Source organism: Sinocyclocheilus rhinocerous, unplaced genomic scaffold (assembly GCF_001515625.1).
Source record: "Sinocyclocheilus rhinocerous isolate Xijiao unplaced genomic scaffold, SAMN03320098_v1.1 scaffold2966, whole genome shotgun sequence".
NCBI lineage: Eukaryota > Metazoa > Chordata > Actinopteri > Cypriniformes > Cyprinidae > Sinocyclocheilus > Sinocyclocheilus rhinocerous.
The window spans coordinates 328,002-352,228 of NW_015634018.1; the positions used below are offsets into that span (position 1 = coordinate 328,002).

Genomic DNA, 24,227 nt, shown 5'->3' on the forward strand with positions numbered 1-24,227 from the left:
GCATTCACTGTAGGCCATGCACACACACACACACACACAGATGAGATGCACATGGGCCGCAGAGACGCCTGCCCATCTGGAGCGGGTGACTGAGTCTAGACCTTCACACGCCGTCTCCTGTCCGCACACATGGTCCGCATTAATCTACTGATGTGCCTCTCTAATCAAACACGCCACTGTTTGAGAGAGAGAAGGTATGATGGAAAAATGCAGACAGATGGATTAAAGAAGCAGTCAGGGGAAACATTCACCTTTTAGGCACACTACAACACTCACTGAACAGCTGCGGCACTTTTACATGCACTATTTCATGTAAATTAGTCCTATTAAAGATCATTGACAAGACCACTATTTCCATGGTGCAATTTACCATCCGTGGAAAGCAGGCCATAAATGGAATTTTGTGTTTAAAAGAGGCAAATGTGGATGTTTTGTTCTGATAATGGCAGGAGTGATTTATCAAATGATGGAGAAGAACATATTTTTGCACTGACTCGTGGGCTCTTGTGTGGGTCTTAAAAAAGTCTTATGTAGGTGTAGAAATCTTAAATTTATTATTAAATTTACAGTTATTATATTTTACAGTATTAAATGTTATATGCACTGCGGAGAAAAAAAAGTTTGTATGCCAAACAATCTTGTCAGGCATATTTAGAACAAGAATCATTAGATGACATTAAAAGACTAAAAGATTATTTAAGGATCACAGTGCAAAAACTAATTAATTGTCATTTTAAATCACTATTCTTCAAAACACTAGGTTTTACCCATTTGTCAGCAAGAAGTGTTTAGTCATTTAAAATATAATAAAATTTAGTATGATCACTTATTCTTTTATAAATATTTTAATAAGTACAGGTCAGAATAAGTATGTTGTTTCATTTTTACACTGTTACTCTGAATGAAGACGGAACATTATTTGATGTTTTATTTGAAACATTAAAGTAGACACTTTACTTTCATTTAATATGCTTTCTATGAATATGCTATCACTTATGTAAATTTAATTGAATGCAGTCACCAAAATGTGTCTCATCTTTGACCCAGAAATTTGTCTTTATTCAGAAACTCGCTTCATTTTGATACATTTCTCAGAAAACAAGACTTTTTAACCTATATCATTTTGCTTAAGTAAATATATCTTGATTTAAGAATATTTTAGATATTTGCACTGGAATATGACTAAAATACTGAGGAAGTAAATCAGTTTTTTGCAGTGTGATCAGAAGGTACAGTAAATGTAATTTCCATATATTTTAGAGATTTATTATTTATTTATTTATTTTAATGGAGATAGGTTGGAAGTTGTATTTTCAAACTTGTATATTCAAGAATTGTTGCTAATACAATGCATTGTATGCTCAGTAGACATTAAAATGTAAATAATATATTGACGTATTGTGTTCCCTTCAATTTATTCCTTACATTTTCTTTACCTGGTCTTAAAAAACATAAAAAAGCAAAACACATGTAGCACATACTTTATTAATCATTTTGTAGAAGTAGAGTTTTAAATCTTGTATTTTGTAGAAAAGGTACATCTTGGCCATCTTGCACCATCGCCAATTTATTGTAGTGTCTCAAGTGTGCACACTAGAAATCTTGGCAATGCTTGGCAGATACTTATTTCTTTGTTTCTTTGCAAAAAAAAACAGTTATAAGGCTTTTAATTTGTAGTAAGCCTCATTGTTGAGCACTGCCACGGTTCGTACCATGGTATTCTTGGAAGTACTTTGTAGTACCACATACAGTAGTTCTTTAAAACATGGAAGTGTTTTACCTGCTGTCCGTAGAGCGAGTACAGTATGGTGAGGTTGCCGCTGTTGGTCAGCGTGAAGATGATGACCTTCCCCGTGTGGTTAAATCGAGGGGCTCCAGCGACATACAGCTGACCATGTTGAGCCGAGACCACCGATGACACCATGTACCCTAGAAACAAGCGTAAAATTATACATTATACATAAATATGATAAATATTGCCTGCTGGCTTGGAGAAAATGCACAATTCAAAGAAGCATTAATATAGTTTTCAAGATTAGACTAGTTATGAGACTTGCATGTATTTCCATACTAGTTTGGTTTCCAGTTAAGCTAGTTAAGTAGCCTTAAATGCCTCAAAATTGGTCCATACCTATGATAACTTGAGTGAGAAACAGACTGAAATTTATGTCTTTATTCATTGAACATAGGGCTGGACGATATGGCCAAAATTGATATCACGATATATTTCTTAATTTCGGTCGATACGATATAATTCCGATATCGATATGAACACTATTTATCTGAAATATAGAACATATTGATATTGAATTATTGTCCAGCCCTAATTGAACATGTTCCTTTACGTACCTAATGCTTCCGTCTATTCAAAGTTAGCAGGTCATTTTTGATTTTAATGCATGCAAAAACCAATCCAATCCAATCTGGTGCAATGCATCTTAATTTGGTGAGTTTTAATATATGCATGCATAAATTAAACTGGTAAAGAATAGAGTGAACATTCTTAACCATTTCTTTTAGTTTCAGTCAGTCGTTTTTGAACTCGAGGGTCAGTAGGCTATTCATTTTTGTCAGTCATGGAATCAGATCTTGATTAGGTTTCATTTTCTTACCCAGATACGCTCCGTGGTTCTTCAGTTCCTCTGGGAACTCTTTCATGTAAGAGGACTTGGCTGGGATGACTTTACCATGACGGGTCTCCATAAGAACAGCTCCGTTCCAATCATACGCCCCGACGGCACCAAGCAGAATCCCGTCCTTTGAAAGAATGGTTTGCATCTTTAGTTTTTTCATTTACTTTTACCATAAACCAGTGTACGTTTTTGAAAGGGAAATGCACACACGGTGTTGCATCAGAGTTCTGGGTTCATGCAGTGAGGACTCAATGAGTGTTATGGGATCATGACAAACGGCCTGGCAGCGACTTCAGTGGTATAGAGAATGCAAACAGAGAGTTTTGCCAAACCTCTCCCGCGCCGATCCTAGAGCTCCTGCCAAAACTCTGCACTGCATTAACATCTGGGACTTAGCATTCAAACTCATAATGAACTGCCCATTCCTGACCAATACCACCACTATACACAACTCCCAGTCATACTGTAGTCCTATTCCAGTTCTGCTAGTCAGACTGAATGTACAGTACTAGTGTAACTAACTAAAGTAAGTGAGTAACCCATGCACAACTCAATGGCACAATGCAAGAAAGTTGTAGGTTTGTTGTTGCCAGGGCATTGCAATGCAGTTGCTAAAGTGTTCTGGATAGTTTTACCGGGTTTCTATAGAGTTGCATTGTGTTGTTTTAGAGAAATGTATATGCATCTACAGTATTTTTTAATATTTTGCATTAGCGTTTATTTTTATATATTCAGTTTTCATTTTAGTTATTTTGTTATGTCCTTTTGTCATTAATTTGTTTTTTATATTATTTCTGTTTTTAGTAATTTTAGTACTTCAACGTAATTCTGTTAGTTGCCAAGGCAAAATTTCACATTTTTGTTTAGTTTATGTTGAGGTACATAAAAAATAAGTTAATAAAATATGGACATTTAAAAAAAGCAAAATTACTAAAACTAAAATTAAAATGATGAAAATAGTTTTTCTTAAGTTTGTATTTCCTGTACTATTTATTTTTTGATTGCAGATTTATTTCAATTATGTGATTGCTTACTGGAAAAAAAACAGCTAAATTTTCCCCTTTTTGATTGTTTTTTTTGCCCATTTTTTAATCATTACTGCATCATACCTCAAATGTAAATTTTAAATCAACCGTGTTTTGAACAAATTTCCAACAAGTTGCAATATAGGGGCTACAGAGGTTGTCTGAGTTCTCAAGCATGTAGCAACTTAAAGTTTAAAAAAACACAGTGGCTTCACATTTGCGGTCATTTATGTGGTATAGAACAAATCATGAAAGTCTTATGAATTAATATTAACCACAGTGCCGTTTGGACTGTAAACTGAACAGCTCTGTAATGACAATTGGCTTGGTGAACACCACTAATAATATCTACTACACAACAAAACATATTCTCCAAGCGGAAGACTTGGTCAGTATGCAGTTTAATGCACAGGAAAGATATTTTCAGTACAAATGGTGGTCATATCAGGGATCTGGACCACCCTTTTGGGATGAACCGGACAGAAAAGTGTCCAGCTTTGATATCCTGGATGCATGTGAGCGAGAGCAGCAGTCATCTGTGAGTCTGACTGGAAGCCTAAAACTCGCTGCGTTCACTGCCAAAGTTTTCCTCATGCAATGTCGACGTGGACACTTTGACAGAGTTCCATGGCACATTTGCACAATAAACTCTCTCCAATACACTCTGTGCGTTGTTCCATTCACGTTTTATTAACAGTGCTTGCAGAGGCAAACCCCTGAACAAACCCTTAAACTTCAGTAACTTTTGTGCTAAAGAAATGAATGATGGCTCAAATTGTGTGGATTATTTGAGGAAAACACACCTAGAAATGGTAGATGCAAAGTTGTAAATAACGAGTTTCTGACAAGTAAAAACCATTCATGTCTAAACAAATTGGCAGTGGTTTCAGAGATAAAGTTAGTTGGGATATTGTGGCTGTTCGCTCTTTCTTTGCTCTTTAATATTTTGCTGGAGCGTAAAGAGGGTAATTAATAGTGATTACATTTTATTGACATCAACATGAACACGAACATGGATCCATTTCAGCATTTTGAGCATCACCACAAAAACTGATAATGCTTGGAGTAGATTAAAGGTAAAACAAACCAAAATGTTACTTTACTTTGAAATATTTAAGTGTATTCTAATAAATCAGCATTTTGATGGAATTTGGGTGAAAATGTTCACATATTAATAATACTGTTATTTTAGAATCACTGTACTAATTTTTGTTGTTGTTTTTTTGTGTGTAATTTTGTTGTTTTTGTCATTTTTTATTTATTGTTGTGTGTGTATATATATATATATATAGGTGGTGCCTGCCTTTATATAAAAGGTAGCACTATTATGCCGCCTTCTAAGATACTTCTTTTATCCAAAATCTGAAGATTGGTGGCAAAGTCAATCCCAGAATGCATTGCAGGCTCAGAGATGTAGATGATGTGAAGTAAATGTTAATTATAAATTCACTTAATATTTGTGTTTTCTTTGGATTTTGGTGCTTTAAGTATCACGTTGTGTGCTAAAGTCAAACTCTATTGGAATCGACTGTAATTGCTATTTGTATAGCGTACAAGGCCTTTTGAGTGATCCGAAACAGTCACTTTTGAGATTTTATTTCATTTTCGTTTTCGATTCTATTCAATTTCATGTATTTCACCAATGTAGACATTTGACAGCAAGGTTTTGGAATGGAGTGCATGAGTTTTTTTCTAGATCTGGCAGCTCTTTAAGTCTTTACAACACAAAAGCAGTGAAATCTAGTATGCCATGTCCGTGTCAGCGGCCCAAGCTAATAAACCAACTTCCAAACGCTTTATTTCCATCTGATTAGGTTTTTTATTTACTGCAGGCTTGATGAACGCCGAACTCTTTTCCTTATAAAACAACGCAAGTCATTCCTTTAAAAATATTTGCAGCCACAAGCAAATAAGGCCTTTACAAATACAGTCACATGTACACATAAAACACAAGGGCATGTGTGTGAGGGTGTTTGTGTGAGGTTCCTCGCTCAAGGAGCCTAATTCAACAAAACCATGTGTTCTCTGGACCTCGTTTCCTCGGAGAAGTCAAGAATGAAAAAAAAAAAACTTTCCGAGACGTTATCTCCCATCGCGTATTGCCACTGTCAAGAGCAGCTCCTGGAATCCAACCGTGAAAGTTATGAAAATTTTTTATTTTTATTTGGATAAGTTGTCCTTCGTTTAACACGAAAGGAGCCCCAAACCCCTCTCCTGCATGGGATTACTCCAACCGAGAGGGAAGGCGTGAAAAATAGTCCTTCCCTCAGAAGACGGTCTGAACTGTTTTCATGCCGCTCACTGCATGTGGAACAGCTTCAAACATAAACAAGCCTTATTTTAATTGAAAGAGTGGTGTTTCATGCTTCTGTCGGGCCTTAAAAGGTACGTACGGTACCTCAAGTTTGTTTTCCCATGGGCACTGAGTGGTAAACAAATCATTCTTTCAATGACTCTTTATTTTGACTGATGCCGTAGTTTCTGCTCCAGGCTAATGGAAGAGCTTCAAACTCAATCACAGGGTGCAAAGAGCAAAATAACAGCATTTCATGCACCTCGCCGAGTACGTAATACAATTCTCCGCACATTAGCTCTGGTATCAATATTTATATTTCTTCTGCTTGGAACGGATGGAGATGCACTCACCTCCACGATATGTGAAGAGAATCCAGCTTGAGACATCTGCAAACCAAAGGCCGTGCCGTTCTGGTTGGTGCCTGCAGAAAAGTGAAGAAAAAAAAAAACGAAGAAAACTAGATTTTGGTGGTAACTAGTGTTTTGCTGTGCAAAATTTACTGCAGTGATGCTAATGTGTTGTGTATGGTAAGCAGGCAGTTGCTATGCAGTTGCTAGGGTGTTCTGAGTGGTTTTTAATTTGCTATGTGGTTGTTAGGGTATTCTGAGTAGTTTTAGATATTGCTACGTGTTTTTTAAGGTGTTCTTTGCTGCTATTTGGTTTCTAGAGTGGTGTGAGTGGTTTTTATGTTGCTATGCGGTTTCTAGGGTGTTCTAAGTGGTTTTAGATTTGATATGTGGTTGCTAAGGTGTTCTGAGTTGTCTTTATGTTTCTATGCCATTGTTAGGGTGTTCTGAGTGGTTGTAGAGGTTGCTATGTGGTTGCAGAGGTTGCTATGTGGTTGCTAAGGTGTTCTTTTTATGTTGCTATGCGGTTGCTAGGGTGTTCTGAGTAGTCTTAGAGGTTGCTATGTGGTTGCTAAGGTGTTCTGAGTGGTTTTTATGTTGCTATGCGGTTGCTAGGGTGTTCTGAGTAGTTTTAGAGGTTGCTATGTGGTTGCAAAGGTGTCCTGAGTGCTTTTTATGTTGCTATGCGGTTGCTACGGTGTTCTGGGTAGTTTTAGAGGTTGTTATGTGGTTGCTAAGGTGCTCTGAGTAGTTTTAGAGGTTGTTATGTGGTTGCTAAGGTGTGTTTTTTAGATGTTACTGTGTGGTTGCTAAGGTGTTCAGAATGTTTTTTTTAATGTTGCTATGCAGTTGCTGGGGTGTTCTGAGTGGTGTTTATGTTGCTATATGGTTGCTAAGGTGTTCTGAGTGGTTTTAGCATATTCCTATGCAGTTGCTAGGTTGTTTTGAGTGGTGTTAATGATGCTATATGGTTGCTAAGGTGTTCTGGGTGGTGTTTATGATGCTATGCAGTTGCTAGGCTGTTTGGAGTGGTTTTAGATGCTACTGTGCGGTTGCTAAGGCATTCGGAGTTGTTTTAGATGTTGACGTGTGGTTTCTAAGGTCTTCTGGGTTGTTTTTATGTTGCTATGCAGTTGCTAGGGTGTTCTGAGTGGTCTTTTTGTAGCTATGTGGTTTCCAGAGTGTTCTAAGTGTTTTTTGTTGCTATGTGGTTGCTAAGGAGTTCTGAGTGGTTTTAAATGTTGCTGTGCGGTTGCTAGGGTGTTCTGGTCGGTTTCTGTGATATTCTGGTCTCTAGATATGGTTTAAGCGTGGGATTATGATTATGTTTCTCATTTATTCACTGAGTTCAAAGGTCATACCCTCCAAGCTGAAGATCTTCTCTCCCAGAGCATCGACGATATCCTTCAAGGAAGACTCGTCGGTGACGCTGAAGAAGTGCTCCTCGGGATCAGTGGCGATGAACTTGATTTCCCTCAGAAAAGCTTCAGGATTGATCCCTCGTCGATTATAGTAGCCAAGAACCTGGAACGGCATTGGAATATCTGAACTATATGTTCACCTGTTCGAAAACGACTCAAGAATTTGAGTCACATGACCGACGGAGCAAAGTAAACCTGAAGAACACATCTGGAGGATTCTACTGGAAATAGGCAGTAACTCACCGCAATACCGTACAAGGTGATATTATCCTTCTCACTTTCCTCCACGGCTTTCCGAAGGTTTGGACTGTCGTGCGATTCTCCATCAGTGATGACAATCATGACTTTCTTGGCGTCTGGACGTCCTCCGTGTTTGAATGCTTGAGTTCTGTTATAAATACATATACATAGACATGTACATGCAGTGCTGGGTTGATTACTTACAAATTGTAGTCCGTTACTGATTCCAAATTACATGACGAATATTGTAACATAATCCATTACTCTACACATTTTAGGTAATATAATCGGACTACTTTTAGATTACTTTTGACCTAACTCGTTTATCACATTGATTTAAATAGGACAATCTTGTACTATATTGATATAAAAATACAAAAAAGAAAGAAAATATATATATATATATAAGCAATTCTGACCTTTTTTCTTGCAATTGTGAGTTTATGTCTCAGAATTACAAGTTTACATCTCACAATTTGGACTTCTTAAAAAAAAAAACAGAATTGTGAGTTGTAAAATGAGGTTTAGTCTAGATGTAAACTGACAATTGAGAGTTTATAACTTACAATTGTGAGATATAAACTCGCAATTCTAAGAAAAACATTCTGAGATGATGCAATTTTTAAATTATTTTTTTTATTCCATTGCAGAAATAAGCTTCTATAGATTAGCCTTATTTCCAATCAATGTAAATAGCGATGCACATAAGTTGGTGAACGGCAGACAGACAAACACGCCACTGTACCGAGCCTCACTGATTGCGAGAGCTGTGCGTGTTTCCTCTCCGCCTCGCTGGTCGATATTCTTAGCTGCCTCGACAACCTCCTCAACCGTACGGAAATCATCCAGCCGAAACTCGTTCACCACTCTCGCACCATACTGGACCACCCCTACCTGGACAACAGGACACAACACCTGGTGAGATGACAGCTAACTTCTATATGCTTTAACATGTCGTATTCTTGTCAAATTCTTTTGTCCAGCTTAGTATCTGTAACGCATCAAACAAAAATGTTTCTATAAATCATTAAAAATAACTCTAGATATTTCCACAATGCATCATGGTAGGCAGGGTGTTGCTATGCAGTTGCTAGGGTGTTATGAGTGATTTTAAATGTTGCTATGCAGTTGCTAGGGTGTTCTGAGTTGTTGATATGTAGTTGCTAGGGTGTTCTGAGTAGTTTTTATGTTGCTATGTGGTTGCTAGGTTGTTCTGAGTAGTTTTTATGTTGCTATGCGGTTGCTAGGGTGTTCTGGGTAGTTTTTATGTTGCTATGGGGTTACTAGGGTGTTCAGAGTAGTTTTTTATGTTGCTATGCAGTTGCTAGGTTGTTCTGGGTAGTTTTTATGTTGCTATGCGGTTGCTAGGTTGTTCCGAGTAGTTTTTATGTTGCTGTGTGGTTGCTAGGATGTTCTGGGTAGTTTTTGTTGCTAGGGTATTCTGAGTGGTTTTAAATCTTGCTATGTTGTTTCTAAGGTGTTTTGAGTGGTTTTTCATATTTTGCTCTGTGGTTGCTAGGTTGTTCTGAGGAGTTTTTAGGTTGCTAGGATGTTCTGCTATGTGGTTGCTGGGGTTTTCTGAGTGGTTTAAAATTTTGCTATGTTGTTTCTAAGGTGTTTTGAGTGTTTTATTGTATGTTGCTATGTGGTTGCTAGGTTGTTCAGAGTAGTTTTATGTTGCTATGCGGTTGCTATGGTGTTCTGAGTAGTTTTTATGTTGCTATGCGGTTTCTTGGGTGTTCTGAGTAGATTTTATGTTGCTCTGTGGTTGCTAGGTTTTTCTGAGGAGTTTTTAGGTTGTTATGCAGTTGCTAGGATGTTTTTGTTGCTATGTGGTTGCTAGAGTATTTTGAGTGGTTTTAAATCTTGCTATGTTGTTTCTAAGGTGTTTTGAGTGGTTTTTCATATGTTGCTATGTGGTTTCTAGGTTGCTCTGAGTAGTTTTTATGTTGCTATGCTGTTGCTAGGGTGTTCAGAGCCGTTTTTATGTTGCTATGCGGTTGCTATGGTGTTCTGAGTAGCTTTTAGGTTGTTATGAGATTGCTTGGATGTTCTGGGTAGTTTTTGTTGCTATGTGGTTGCTAGGTTGTGCTGAGGAGTTTTTAGGTTGTTATGCAGTTGCTAGGATGTTTTTGTTGCTATGAGGTTTCTAGAGTATTCTGAGTGGTTTTAAATCTTGCTATGTTGTTTCTAAGGTGTTTTGAGTGGTTTTCCGTATGTTGCTATGTGGTTGCTAGGATGTTCTGTGTAAGTTTTGTTATGTGGTTGCTAGGGTATTCTGAGTGGTTTTAAATCTTGCTATGTTGTTTAAGGTGTTTTGAGTGGTTTTCCGTATGTTGCTATGTGGTTGCTAGGATGTTCTGTGTAAGTTTTGTTATGTGGTTGCTAGGGTGTTCTGAGGAGTTTTTAGGTTGTTATGAGATTGCTTGGATGTTCTGGGTAGTTTTTGTTGCTATGCAGTTGCTAGGGTGTTCTGAGTGGTTTTAAATGTTGTTAATTGATATTCTGTTAATACTTTTGTATATTGTCTTGAATGATCACATTAGTTTGCACTGTTTTGACGAGTTCCTGATCCTCAGGAGTACAGTGGTAAGTGCTGTAATTGTACAAGCCTAGCGTTTCATAAATCAAAGTCAGAACAGTCCAAAACTGATTTTCCAGGTCGTAATTCAGACGCACCTGGATCTGTCCTGGACCGATGTAAAACTTCTGCAGCACATTTATCAGGAAATCTTGAACCTCGTACCAGGGGTAGATGGAGTTGGATCCATCTAACACAATCACTATGTCCATGTAGGTCTCGCATCCTGTGGAGAAACTGCTGCTGTCAATATGCATGTGATCTTCAATACTTAATGAGAAGAATCTTCATCAATGAAGAGTTTGGCTTTACTTTGAAAGGCTGGAGCGATGCTGTGGGTGAAGTTGAAGCTGCTGTTGACTCTTGAACAGATGCCTGTGCTGTAGTAGGAACTTCCACACTCGTACGACCACAGCGGCCCACACGCCTAAAACACAGTCAGCATAAAACCATTTTCAGAACCTATTTTGATTTTTGATGGAAAATTATGATCTTAAGCAAATTACCACAAAGCTGTTGTCTTTCGGGTTGGAGGTGAGAGTCATTCCCAACCTCATTTTCTCTTTGCGTTCAGACACATTGTTCAGGGATATCTTTCCTTAAAAACAGCCGAACAGCAAGAGAAAGTTAAGAGAAAGAATTACAAAATGTTTTGTTAAATTTTGCCTTTCTGAAGCTTAAAGGGACAGTTCACCCAAAAGTGAACTTTTGCAGGCCATCCAAGATGTAGGTGCCTTTCTTTCGTGAGTAGAACAGTAAAGACGATTTTTAACTAAAACCGTGGTCCTTTGTGATTCATTAAATGCAAGTCAATGGCTGCCCATTTTTTGAGAACAAAAAAAGTATACGTATATAGGCAACAGAAAATTAACCTGTGCCTCCTGATGATATATTGCGGTCTTATGAAGCGAAATGATCGGTCTGTGCAACATTATTTACAACATTAGGTCCGGAGTGATGTCCGGTTCATGAACGAATCATTCTTTTGAACAGGTTCTTTTTAGTGAACTAGATGAATCATTTCACCAAATCGGACTGAAGCATCTGAAACAGTTCGCGGCTCGAGCAGCACAGATCTACAAGTTCCTCAATCAAATCTCACTTTCAGACGCTTGACAGTCACTGCGACTCGAAATCAGCCAAAATAGTGGCGTATCTGATTCTATGATGAATAAACTCATTCAAGTTCCTCCAACAGTCACTGAACTGAGCAAACACTTCGACTCGGACCACTGACACTGATTGTGTTTCTCAGCAATAGTGTGCACCCTTCATTTACAGAGAAAAGAAGGTCCGGGAAAAATCTGTAGATGATCATTGCGTGATTACGCAAATGAACTAGTGAATTGAACCAGTTCATTGAATCGAACTGTCTGAAAGAACCGAATTGATTTCCCCGTTTGCCTGAGGCTCTGGATTACATGTAATAATGCTGTAAATAATGTTCAGTTTCTTGCACAGACCGATCGTTTCGCTTCATAAGACCTCAATATATTGTCAGGAGCCACGGGTGTTAATTTTGTGTTCCTTTTTATTATTCTCAAAAACAGGCAGCCGCTGACTTGCATTTTCTGAATCACCAAGGATCACGGCTTCAGCTAAAAATCTTCCTTACTGTTCTACTCAAGAAAAAAGTCACCTTCGTCTTGAATGGTAAATTAACAGCACATTTTCATTATTGGGCTACTTATTCCTTTTGAGGTGTCAGATGATGTGATGTGATACCTAAATGCAGTCGTGTGCAGTTTGCGGCAGGTTTGCTGTCTAGTGGACATCTGTAGACGTCACCTGTCTGGTGTTCACCGCTGCTCTCAAAGGGAGCTCCGACCAGGAGCCTGAAATGCAAGAATATACTTCCTTAAATACTTATACACCATGCATTTTTTGATCAGGTTTAATTGTTTGATGTAATCTTCAATTATGCATGATGCTTGATTAAAATCTAGTTTGGGATATTTGGTTTTTCTTGCGTACTTTTACAGCTTTAACTGTTGTTTTTATTTGAGAATAAATTGGTGAACGGTAGCAGATCCTTCCAAATAGCCATTTTATGAGAAACACAAACAGGATCACAAGTTCAACATTCCAGCTGCGTTCCAGTCGAAGTCATTCACTCCCTGATAGGAGGAAAACCCTACACGAGCCCAGCAGCAGGGAACCGCTAAGCAGATTTTTCCAGCTTCTGAGGTACGTTTGAGACGGAGCCAATACCAGAAACCAACAGCAAACTCGGTAATGCTGTTCACGTTGAGATCAAGACATTTAGAGCTGCGACGACAAACCGCATCCCAGAGTTTGGCCTGTGAAATCCATCTATGGCAATGTTTACATTCCTCCCCTGCCACTGCGACCTACAGTCAATTTGTGCTCTTGTCATATGGTCAATATGGAGAAAAAGCCAGCATAAACTAGTCTAAGGTGGTTTGTTGATCTTAACTGGCCACCAAAGTGGTTTTCAGTAGTCAGGATGGTGTAGTTTGATGGTTTTACCTACAACCGTGTTTTGAATCAAAAACATAGCTGTCAGTCAATTCACATTCTTGTCATATTGTCAGTATGAAAGAAAAAAAACAGCATAAACCGGTCTAAAGTGGTTTGTTGGTTTTAACTAGACACCAGGGTGGTTTTCACTAGTCAGAATGGTCTAGTTTGATAGTTTTATAGAGGTTTGGGGCACTTAAACCAGCTAAGCATGCTAAAAAAAAAAACAGCTTCAAGCTGAGAAACCAACTAAACCTACTAAGACCAGCAAGCTACCTTATGCTGGTTTAAAGGTGTTTTTTTGGTTTTAACTGGCCACTGGGGTGGTTTTCACTAGTCAGGATGGTCTTTGATGGGTTTATCTACAAACACGTGTTTTGTATCACAGTCAGCCAATTCTCAGACTTGTCATAATGTCAATACAAAAAAAAAAAAACTAACAACATAAACCATTCTAAGGTGGTTTGTTGGTTTTGTAGTCAAGAGAATCTAGTTTAGTTGGTTTTAGAGAAGTTTTGGACACTAAACCAGCTGAAAAGCAGCTTCACCAGGCTGAGAAACCAATTAAACCTTACTAAGACCAGCAAAGCAAACCATCTTATGCTGGTTAAAACTAGCCTATTAAGCAGGGTAAATAATTTGCTGTGCATTAAAGAGTGAAGATTTTCAAAATAAATGGAAGTTTCCAAAATAAAACAAATTTTTGGAGTACTGTATGTTTCACAAGAAAATAACTACTATTTCAGTTTTTCTACTCTAAAATTTCAATGTTAAAAATGGATTAAATGTGTTGCCATTTCTTTGTAACTGTTTATGAAGCCATTTCTGAGTGAAAATGTTTCTACAAAATGTTTCTTCCATTTTTTTTTTCAGTGTACCATAGTAGGATTTGTTTTTGCTTTAAGTCACATGACGGATTTGTTTTTGGGATGTGCAGCACTCTCAGTTCCCACAATGCACCACTTTCTGAACGCCAGTCATTGTTGGAATGTACTGTTACTCTTTGGCACCTGTAGTGAAGGTTTAGTCTATCCTGAGGCAAAGTTATTTCAGGAACGCCAAGTTCAACCCGGTTGTTTTTCCAAGCCAGCCGATGCTAATTCAACATGCCAGGGCTTTCAGAATAAATTGGAGCTCAATGTCTTAAAGGATGACAGACCAGTCTCTTTCTCATCCTAAACAACCTACAGGTATCCCAACATACTCTTTAATGAATAGTTTAGTCTTTGTTTACTAATCATCATGTTGATCCAAACCTGTATGCTGTTACTTTGCCTTTCATTTACATTGTGATAGAAGCCAGGACACTAATTGCTCGGTGAATCCATCCAAATGTGTTTTATTTGGAGATGAAATGTCTATCTTGCGGTTTGTTTAGGTTTTCCACAATGCCATGACAGAGTCTGATATTTTATCCTATAATTATTTTTTGGGTTAGCAGCAAACTATATGATTGCAAAATGGTGGAGAAATTGTGCAAAGGCTTGTATAGCACTGATTGGCTTTCATAGCATTGAATTAACATTCAATCTAAGTTTGCACAAAATAAACATGGTCATGTCAAGATACATAAAACATGCATGCATAAAACCTAGGGGTTAAACATTAGGACTGGTAACTGAAAGGCTGTAGGTTCAAACCCAATCAAGAGTTGACTGATAAACTATCACAATTCACTAAACACCAGTTTTGAGGGCAGTGTTTCAGACTTCTATAGTTCAGCTTTTCCAGGTGCTGCTACACTGGCATCTATACTGAACAACATGTGTACTTAAAGTAATTCATTCTCTTTTTTTCCAGCACAAACATGCAAACTTACCATGCAAATGAGGTTTATTATAGTATGCATGTTATGCATTTTATCCAAAGCGACTTACATCGCATTTCAAGTTCATGCATTTACTGGGAATCAAACAGCATTTTGTTTAAAGGTGACATATCATGATAATCTGACTTTTCCAGGTTTTAAGTGCTATAATCAGGTCTCCGGTGCATCTACCAACCAAGGAGACGTGAAAAAGATTAACCCAGTAACTTTGTTTTGGGAAGCCTTTTTCTGCAAGCGTCTGAGAAAATGAGCGCGTCTGATTTTGCTCCCTTGGTGACGTGGCAAAGGGATCTAATTATAATATCACCGCCCCTTAATCTGTAAGTTTCCACCCACAGCTCCGTCATTTGATTTTGCAAGTGACAACAGTGTACCAGTCCAGTTCTAATGCTAATGTTCTGTCTTTGGCTGCACAGATGAGCACAGAACACTATTTAGAGTCCCAGCCTCCTTCACAGACATAACCGACTGTTTTTTGTAACTCGTGTGTGTTTTTAACGTAAACTTGTGTGTGAATGAGAACTTAGTTTAGTGCTCGCATGCTGTGACAGCAGCTTTCTGTGCGTGTGCTTCAGATGTGTGCGCTCAGAAAAACTTATATCTGAAGTTTAAACTCATATGGTTTAAAACGCATGATTTCAGCGCGATAAACATGATAATCAGAACCAAGACAGATTTTTTTAGCAGATACGAGCTGTGCAGCTCTATTCTGGAAAAGGGGGCGGGGAGCAGCAGCTCATTTGCATTTAAAGAGACAGGCCCGAAAAACAGCATGTTTCTGCTTCCACTCAAAATAGGCATTTGCAAAATGATATAATAAATGATCTGTGGAGTATTTTGAGCTGAAACTTCAGACACATTCTGGGGACACCAGAGACTTATATTACATATTGTAAAAAGGGGCATAATATGTCACCTTTAAAAGAGCTGTTTATGTATATTTTCCTGCTTAAACAGCCAATTGCATTTGGTTGTGTTGTGCACCGTTACCGGATTTGCATAATTTTATGTGCTATAACAATGCAGACGGCATATGCAAATGAGGGCTAACAGCATGTGCAATTCATTTTTATTGAATTTTCCCCTATGGCTTTGTTCACACAGCCTTGTCCGACTCAAATCCGTTTAGTTGTTTGTAGTCTGAATCGCAAAAACTGTGTGAAATCTGTAGTTTTTACAAACCCAATTTGTATGCGGTCTGAAATCTGATTAAAATTGGAATTTTAGTAATGCATTTCAGTCTAAACAGTAGAATCAGATTAGTATTAGTTGTAATATCCCAGGTATTGACTTCACTGTCTGAACAAACGGATCCAATTTCAACACTTGCACAGCGATATTGGATTTGAAAAACAAATGGGAATCGGGTACAAAGCCACTTCGCGTTCTTCCAGGAGCTGTAATAATTGTACCATACGTCACTTCTGATAAAAGCATCTGCTGATGACATTAGCTCGAAACCCAGCTGAAATATAGACTGATGTTGTTCTTAATCTTGCATATCGGAACATGATGACATGTGGATACCAGTATCCCTAAAGTACTACAAATTCTTCAGCTCTTGAGTTATGTTGAGGAAATTAATCACTGAAACAGGATCAGCGACTAGTACTTTTTAGTGTTTACCATTAATGTCAACCCATTTTACGTCTGTAATGTGATGTATTTTTATATGAAACTGGATACTCTACAAAAAAATAAAAAAAATTTCTTACTTGCTATTTTTGTCTTGTTTTCCAGTACAAATATTTTAACTTTCTTAAATCAAGATTCATATACTTGAAAAGAAAATTTACTTAACATATCGCTTTGTTTTCTGAAAAAAAATCAAAAAATCAAAATGAAGTGTTTATGCTTAATTTAAAGGGAAAACAAGATTATCCCCCCCCCCCAAACAAAATTCTGAAAACAAAACCTAATATATTATATCATTATGCATCTAAATATAAATATATCTTGATTTATCTTCTTGATCTTCAGAAGTTATGAAGACAAATGTGCACTGATAAATTATGGGGTGCTGTCAGAATGAAAATATTCATAATAGAAAACAATATCAGAGGACTTGTATTTTAGCTGTAAGCAATGGTTTAAAGTTAAAACGTCTTGATGGATTTGTTTACAAACGCGCAGCTTTTGTCTTCTCCAGATGTTAACTGATGGACTGGAGTGGTGTGGATTACTTGTGGATTATTGTGCTGTTTTTATCAGCTGTTTGGACTCTCATTCTGACGGCACCCATTCACTGAACTATTCCTTTATGTAAATAGAGGCGATTTTTGTTTCATATGGAATTAAAACAAAAAACATCCAGACTCTTACATGTAAACGGGATGCGCTCAGACCTTGGCTAGAACAGCAGGGGGCCATTTTTTGAACAGTTTGCAACACTTAATTTTAGATGCATGTGTTTTTAAGAATTAAAATATTTGTATGCATTAGTGCATGAAGCAAAACACTCCTTTGACTTTAAGTGACATTCGACAGAAATGGAAAAGCAGCATTCCTCTCGGTTCTGCGCAGTAAATCACATTCCAGAGGGAAGCGCGCGCCACACGGTTTGTCTTGAGATGGGATGCACAGGAGGGGGTTTGGGAATTACAAGCCAAAAAACACATACTTTCCAGAGCTCGCGCTCACAGACGTGTCGAGACAAGTGCAAATACTTTCCACTTATTTACCTGCGCACATCAAAGGCCCCCAGGTTTTCCCAAAGGCCCCCGTCAATGATGACAAACCTCAGGATTAAATAATAGGAAGGATTTAGGGGTTTTGATGCCGTGGGAGCTTGGTTAATGATATTCTTTTGTGTGTCTGGGCTTTTATGAGTCAAAAACAATACCCTGTGTTTTAAAGGCTGTAAGCTGTGAGAGTAATTGATTGGCTTTACTATATAAAGACCAGCTGGGTTACAGTAATGGCATTACTTATCATGATGAGATGACGCATGTCACATTCTGCATGGCTGCAATTATACAGGCACCTGGTCCTGAAATGTATTACGTTTAACATCGTGGTCTACCTAAATCTGATTTAATTTGATTTATATTAAACAGTTTCTCACTTAGAGTCACATGGTCAGTCAGACTTCATAAAGAGAGAGACACTGAATCCTTGCGATGCTTTCAAAACATTGATCCGTCATCATTCATGTGAGCTTGGGGTGGGACTTGTCTGTTTGAAATTAAAAATGATAAATTCTCTTGACATTAATATCTACGATAGGCTTTAAAGAGAGAGTTCACCCTAAAATGAAAATTAGCCCATGATTTACTCACCCTCAAGCCATCCTAGGTGTGTATGACTTTCTTCTCTCAGACGAATACAATCAGAGTTATATAAAAAAAAACGTCCTGGCTCCTCCAAGCTTTATAATGGCAGTGAATGGGTGTTGAGATTTTGAAGTCCAATAAAGTGCATCCATCATAAAAAGTGCTCCACACGGCTCCAGAGGGTTAATAAAGACGCCCTCAAGCAAATCATTGCGTTTTTGTAAGAAAAATATCCATATTTAAAACTTTATAAACTCTAATCTCTAGCTTCCGCTAACTATTGTACGCGCGTTCACGAGAGAGTGGTATTCCAGCGGAACGCATGGAAACGCATCGATTCACTTCAGAAGTCCTTTATTAACCTCCCGGAGCCATGTGGAGCACTTTTAATGATGGATGGATGCACTTTATTGGACTTCAAAATCTCGACACCCATTCACTGCCATTATAAAGCTTGGAAGAGCCAGGACGTTTTTTAATATAACTCTGATTGTATTCGTCTGAGAGAAGAAAGTCATACACACCTAGGATGACTTGACGGTGAGTAAATCATGGGCTAATTTTCATTTTAGGGTGAACTGTCCTTTTAAGTAAATATTATTAACGTAGTATTTCCTTCAGGTTTTCTTTTTGCAGTGGACCATTTTTAATGTTGGAAAATATATCTTGTTTTGATATAAATACCTTTTTATTAACTAACCTCACTTTGCTTGCAATTATAATCCATAACACTGAATTTGTAAGACTAAATGTCCTTGCTAGTGTGACTCACTTGCTTCTATGAACATATGTTATTGGCTGTCATTGTGAATGGTTTTGTTTATTGCTTATTTAATTCCCCATGTGCAGATGCAGCTATGTTTGGTTTACTTAAGCAAGAGCGATACGTCTTCAAGAGAGTTTCGAGATCGAATCTGAGACTGTGTGTTTGCCAGCAGACAGCAGAAGCATGAGCACGATCGCATTTCACAGCAGTATTTCATCGGAAGAAATGATGGATGAAACTATTCAAGAAGAAAACTATTGCTGAAATTGAGCTTTTCTCTGTAATATCTCGATAGTTTCTTCTAGACAGCAGTGAGAGAGAGCAAATGAAGACTTCTGCTGTAGTATTTCTCCTGAGGAAAAAGTCAAGCTATGCTCAGATTTGCCAAGGCATGAAAGTCAGGGATCTCAACATCAGAGCTGTAAAATGGTCATTTGGGAATGTTCTCTCAGGCCTATGAAACTCAAACTGGGAATATAAATTCAAGGTTGCCATCAGATGATCTTTTCAAATCAGTTTCTGAAGAAGCAGTCTTACCATTTGCGGCCGTCTGCCTCGTGTTGTTGAACCGTATATCCAAACTGAGCCTCCGTCGACCCCTTAATGATTTTTGCATGTCTGGTGTCGATATTAAAGCAGGTCCGCCGCCCTGAAATAAACAAAAACAGCTTTTTAATTAGATTCAGTTGGGTGTAAATGGATTCAATACATGGTAAAATACCATTTAGACTGTTATATGCTTATATGCAAAACCATCGTTTTTTCATGCATCAATTTTGAGGATTTGGGTTATTTTGTTTCCGCAGCTTGTTTTCTTTTAGGCTCATTTAGGTGTTTATTTTATTGCACTTTATTTATTTGCGTCTGTACCTTTAAAGGCTGTTTTCTCCACTTCAGTAACACGCCATTCCTATCTATATTCTGAAGGTATTTACTGAGGGTTTTTAATTTTTCATATTATTCATATGGTATATTTTTAACGTTTAATTTCTAAATGGTGAACTTTTTTTTTTTCTGTTGTCAGTATTTTCTGATTAATGAAAGCATAAAAAGTGATATCCAAAATCCCCTCTATAAAGACTTTTGACTCTTTTGAATATATATATATAATATATACATATATATATATATATATATATATATATAATATTTAAAACTGTTGAGTACATTTTTTTTTCAGGATTCTTTGATGAATAGAAAGATCCAAAGATCAGCATTTATCTTAAATGAAAAGCTTTTGTAACACTATACACTATACCATTCAAAAGCTTAGAGTCAGTATAATTTATTTATTTATTTATTTTTTTGGAAAAGAAATGATAGAAATTAATACTTTTATTTAGCAAGGATGCTTTAAATAGATCAAAAGTGATGATAAAGGCATAATGTTACAAAATGCTGTTCTTCAGAACTTTCTATTCATCAAAGAAACCTGAAAAAATTCTACTCCGCTGTTTTCAACATAATAATAATAATAATAATAATAATAAATGTTTCTTGAGCAGCAAATCAGCATATTAGAATGATTTCTGAAGATCATGTGACACTGAAGACTGGAGTAATGTTGCTGAAAATACAGCTGCGCATCACAGAAATAAATTACATTTTAAAATACATTCAAATAGAAAGCAATATTTCACAATATTACTGCTTTTGCTGTAATTTGGATCAAATAAATGTAGGCTTGGTGAGCAGAAGAGACTTCTTTAAAAAACATTAAAAATCTTACTGTTCAAAACTGTTACTGTTGTTTTTTTTTTGTAAGTCATAACGTAATATTCCGCGAGGAACTGTGCGAAAAATAGACTTTCATAATCGAAACTCTGGCCCTGTAAATCATACTTTGTCTGAAAAGGAATAAAAGCTGTTGGAGTTTTACTGCCTCTGGTGTTCATTTCAACTGGAAACTGCAGCGATTTCTATATATAGTGTATATGTATATACTATATGCATTTCCAATGACCCTTTTTGGCATAAATACAGGTGCATCTCAATAAATTAGAATGTCGTGGAAAAGTTCATTTATTTCAGTAATTCAACTCAAATTGTGAAACTCGTGTATTAAATAAATTCAGTGCAAGTTGCTGCGCTCACATAAGGTGTTACTGATAAAAGGTCTAAATGCTGCGATGCATCTAAAGAACACTTATTCTACTCTTTTGTTGTTCTTAAGGAGGCACAGTTTATCTCGCATGGTTTATCAAACGGTCAGTGAGACCACATGAAACAGCAGTAGATGGTCTTTTCCCACTTCCCTCGGGTTCTGGATGGACATTCGCAGCCTCTGGATTTCATTTAAATGTTTATCGTGATACGGTATCATAGAAGTGACCTCACATCCCCTTTCAAGTTTAATTTCCTGGGGAAACGTGTCCCCTGACAGGGAAAAAAGACAAAGGGTCAATCACATTTCCTCCATATTCTTCTCTTTTTCTCAGCCGGATGAAAAGTCCCAAAAAGAGAGAAGCCCAGGATGAAAAGTCATCACACTTAATAAGACACAGTGGCCTGTCGTGAAGCCAACACGTCAGAAATGAAACTACGCTCTTCACTCTCTCTGTTTTGGAGAGCTTTGTTTTGTCTCTTTACAGTCTGGCTTCAATACAAGATATAACGGTTTGCGGTGTAATGTATTACCACAGAAAATGATATTCACTTCTCCATCAGTTTTGCTTAAAAAAAGTAAAAATAAATAAATAAATAAAATAAACATTTGGGGGTATGCACTTTGAGGGTTTTAAGAAGAAATTGAATTCTTCCAGACAAAAATTTTTTATTAAATTCTAAAGCATAAGTTTAGAGCTGATCTAGGCCAATAGAAATTTAGATAGTTGGTATGTAGAAAAAGGCTATCCGTTAACATTTCCACTCATTTCAGCATGGAAGTGCCAAGAACATGCTGAACATTTTTGCTTATGAGCACTCAGTTCTAGACGGATGTTTTTTGAGTCGTAAAAGCTATGACCTGATAACTCTAGAGCCACAGGAACACACGTAATGACGTCAAAGACAGCATCATTCAGTGAGGGTGAGTCAATGAATTTTGTGTGAACCCTTTCAGTGTTATTTTAGTGGTATAATAGTATTTATTACTATTTCGAATTAGCTTTTATTTTCATTTTTTTGTCATTTTTAATGCACTTTAGTTTTTTTTATATTTCTATTTAGCATGATTTTTATTTTAAGTTTAGTACTTCACCTTCAACTTATTTATTTCAGTTAGTTGCCAAGGCAACATTTCTAATTTGCATCTTTTTTTTTCTTTTTTTTTCATCTAATATTTACATTTTATTTTATTTCAGCTTTATTTCAATTAACAAAAATTTATTTTTAGCAGTTTTAGTAAACAGTAACAAACACTGGCTGTATTGAAACCAGACTCCTTCAATAAACCGTCTCGGGGAAGATGAGGCCAGCGGTTGTGAAGTCAGCCAGGATCTGTGGCTAAATTACAGCCAGTTTACGACAGTAATGAGGATTATAGTGAACGTCATACTCTGGATTCTTGAGAGCATCTGGTGACATTAGAGTGTTTTGTCATGTGTGCTTCACCTGTGTTTTAATTCAAACAGAAGCAAGCCCCCAGTAGCTCTCAGATCGTTCATTATTCTGTCATTATTAAGCTGGTTGGTTGAGCAACCTTACTGTATTAAAATACACATATTGGGTAAAATACATACTTTTCAACTGGATTGAACTATTTTGATCAAAGTTGAATCATCTTCTCAATACTTTTAACTATTTACTAAAATATAATGTTAGTATAACCTATACTCTCTCTCTGGCTTCATTCACCAGATTGTTGTAGTGCAATGAGTGCATTATGGGATTGTTTTTCTATGAAGGATACTTGCAATGTTGCCTTAAAAAATTGACAAAAATTTGGTTACTTTGCATCTGTGAAGCCTTAAAATGCTGCAGGCGGATCAAGGTTTGAGAAAAGAGCTATTGGATCTTAAAGTGTTAGCAAACCAGCATGACTAGACTAGGAGACCTGCTGAAACCAGTTTAGGCTGTTTAAGAGGTTTTGTGTATCTGTGTTACAGGAAGGACGTGGGTTTATCCACAGACCGGCTCTGGCTTGGAGGAGAAATGAATCCACGACCAACACATTGGGCCAGAGATGAAGCAGACGCTACACTCGCATGGCAAGTGACTGCGAGAGATTCCAGCATGATAAAGTCTTCACAGAGGGTTTCTGGGAAAGCGCTCTTAAATTTGAATTACTGAACAGGTGGCTCGTCTAAGTCTTTAGATATGGCTCAATGTAATTCTCTGGTGCTTTTTCACCTGTTTTATGATCCAGCAGGTCTGATCGCTTAATAAAGTAACAGCACACCTGTCCTCAAACAAAAAAAAAAGATTGTGACATCAAGTCACATAAGACAACATAAAATTAGGTCAGTATCTCAAAAGTAAATATTGGGGAGAAAAAAACTCAAACTGGTTTTGATTAAGCTGAAAGTAGGTTAAAATCTGTCAGATGGATGTTATTTTCTCCTCATTGCTCATGATAGCCAATCAGATCAAAGAGAAAGTATTTCTCTGTAAGTATTTAAATGTAATGCATCACAGCGACATCAAATATAGTCCTTCTTTCACATGCATTTTGAACTAAAGATTATGCCACTTGTCATTAATGGGTGGAGACCAGGAGTTAGGTCCATTTTCCAAAGCATTCCTTAAAAATATTTAGCCCCAGACGTACTTTTTCCACATGGAGACGTCTGTTGTTTTTAGATGACGGTATTTTAGGAGCTCTGGTTCCTCAGAGACGCAGGGGAAGAGTGTAGTAAATCTGCTCCCTCTGCTGCACGCCGCATGCTAACGCAATTCCCAGTTTCATGCATTCGGACTGAAAGGCTCCTTTGTTTTATTCTTCTCATTAGAAATCATTCAGCAAATCTTTTTCTGACTCTTACGTATGCTAATGCAAGCAAATTAAGGCATGCACAACAGGTTTGACTGGATGCTACCCGAAAATTACAACTATTACGAATATTTAAAATATTACAATTATTATTAAAGATTATGAACCAGTCTGGGAGCCACAGCTCTTGGAGATCCAGCTAGCTGAAGTTCTGGCACGTCTAGGTTGGATCGGTCTGTATTCATGAGCTAAGACTTGAAGTAACCACTTCTCAGCTCATTAAAAAGCCTTTACGACATTTGTGACCCTGGAGCACAAAAGCAGTGTTAAGTCGCTGGGGTATATTTGTAGCAATAGCCAACAATACATTGTATGGGTCAAAATTATACATTTTTCTTTTATGCCAAAAATCATTAGGATATTAAGTAAAGATCATGTTCCATGAAGATATTTTGTAAATTTCCTAC

The 24,227-nt window shown here is 37.2% G+C and overlaps 1 protein-coding gene across 3 annotated transcripts in view; it reads right to left on the reverse strand.

Moving 5' to 3' along the window:
- The window catches only part of LOC107745098 (integrin alpha-11-like), a 66,148-nt gene that overhangs the window by 20,558 nt on the left and 21,363 nt on the right, over nucleotides 1–24,227 (reverse strand). For 2 of the 3 annotated variants that reach the window (XM_016558933.1, XM_016558932.1), the window contains exons 2-12: nucleotides 19,428–19,539; nucleotides 12,269–12,378; nucleotides 11,050–11,141; nucleotides 10,856–10,970; nucleotides 10,642–10,769; nucleotides 8,708–8,856; nucleotides 7,966–8,110; nucleotides 7,663–7,825; nucleotides 6,305–6,375; nucleotides 2,613–2,757; nucleotides 1,781–1,929 (exon numbers count right to left, since the gene is read on the reverse strand). In XM_016558933.1, the coding sequence (XP_016414419.1) occupies nucleotides 1,781–1,929; nucleotides 2,613–2,757; nucleotides 6,305–6,375; nucleotides 7,663–7,825; nucleotides 7,966–8,110; nucleotides 8,708–8,856; nucleotides 10,642–10,769; nucleotides 10,856–10,970; nucleotides 11,050–11,141; nucleotides 12,269–12,378; nucleotides 19,428–19,539 (1,379 nt within the window). The remainder of the gene's footprint in view (nucleotides 1–1,780; nucleotides 1,930–2,612; nucleotides 2,758–6,304; nucleotides 6,376–7,662; nucleotides 7,826–7,965; nucleotides 8,111–8,707; nucleotides 8,857–10,641; nucleotides 10,770–10,855; nucleotides 10,971–11,049; nucleotides 11,142–12,268; nucleotides 12,379–19,427; nucleotides 19,540–24,227) is intronic. The other variant, XM_016558934.1, reaches the window with a different exon arrangement.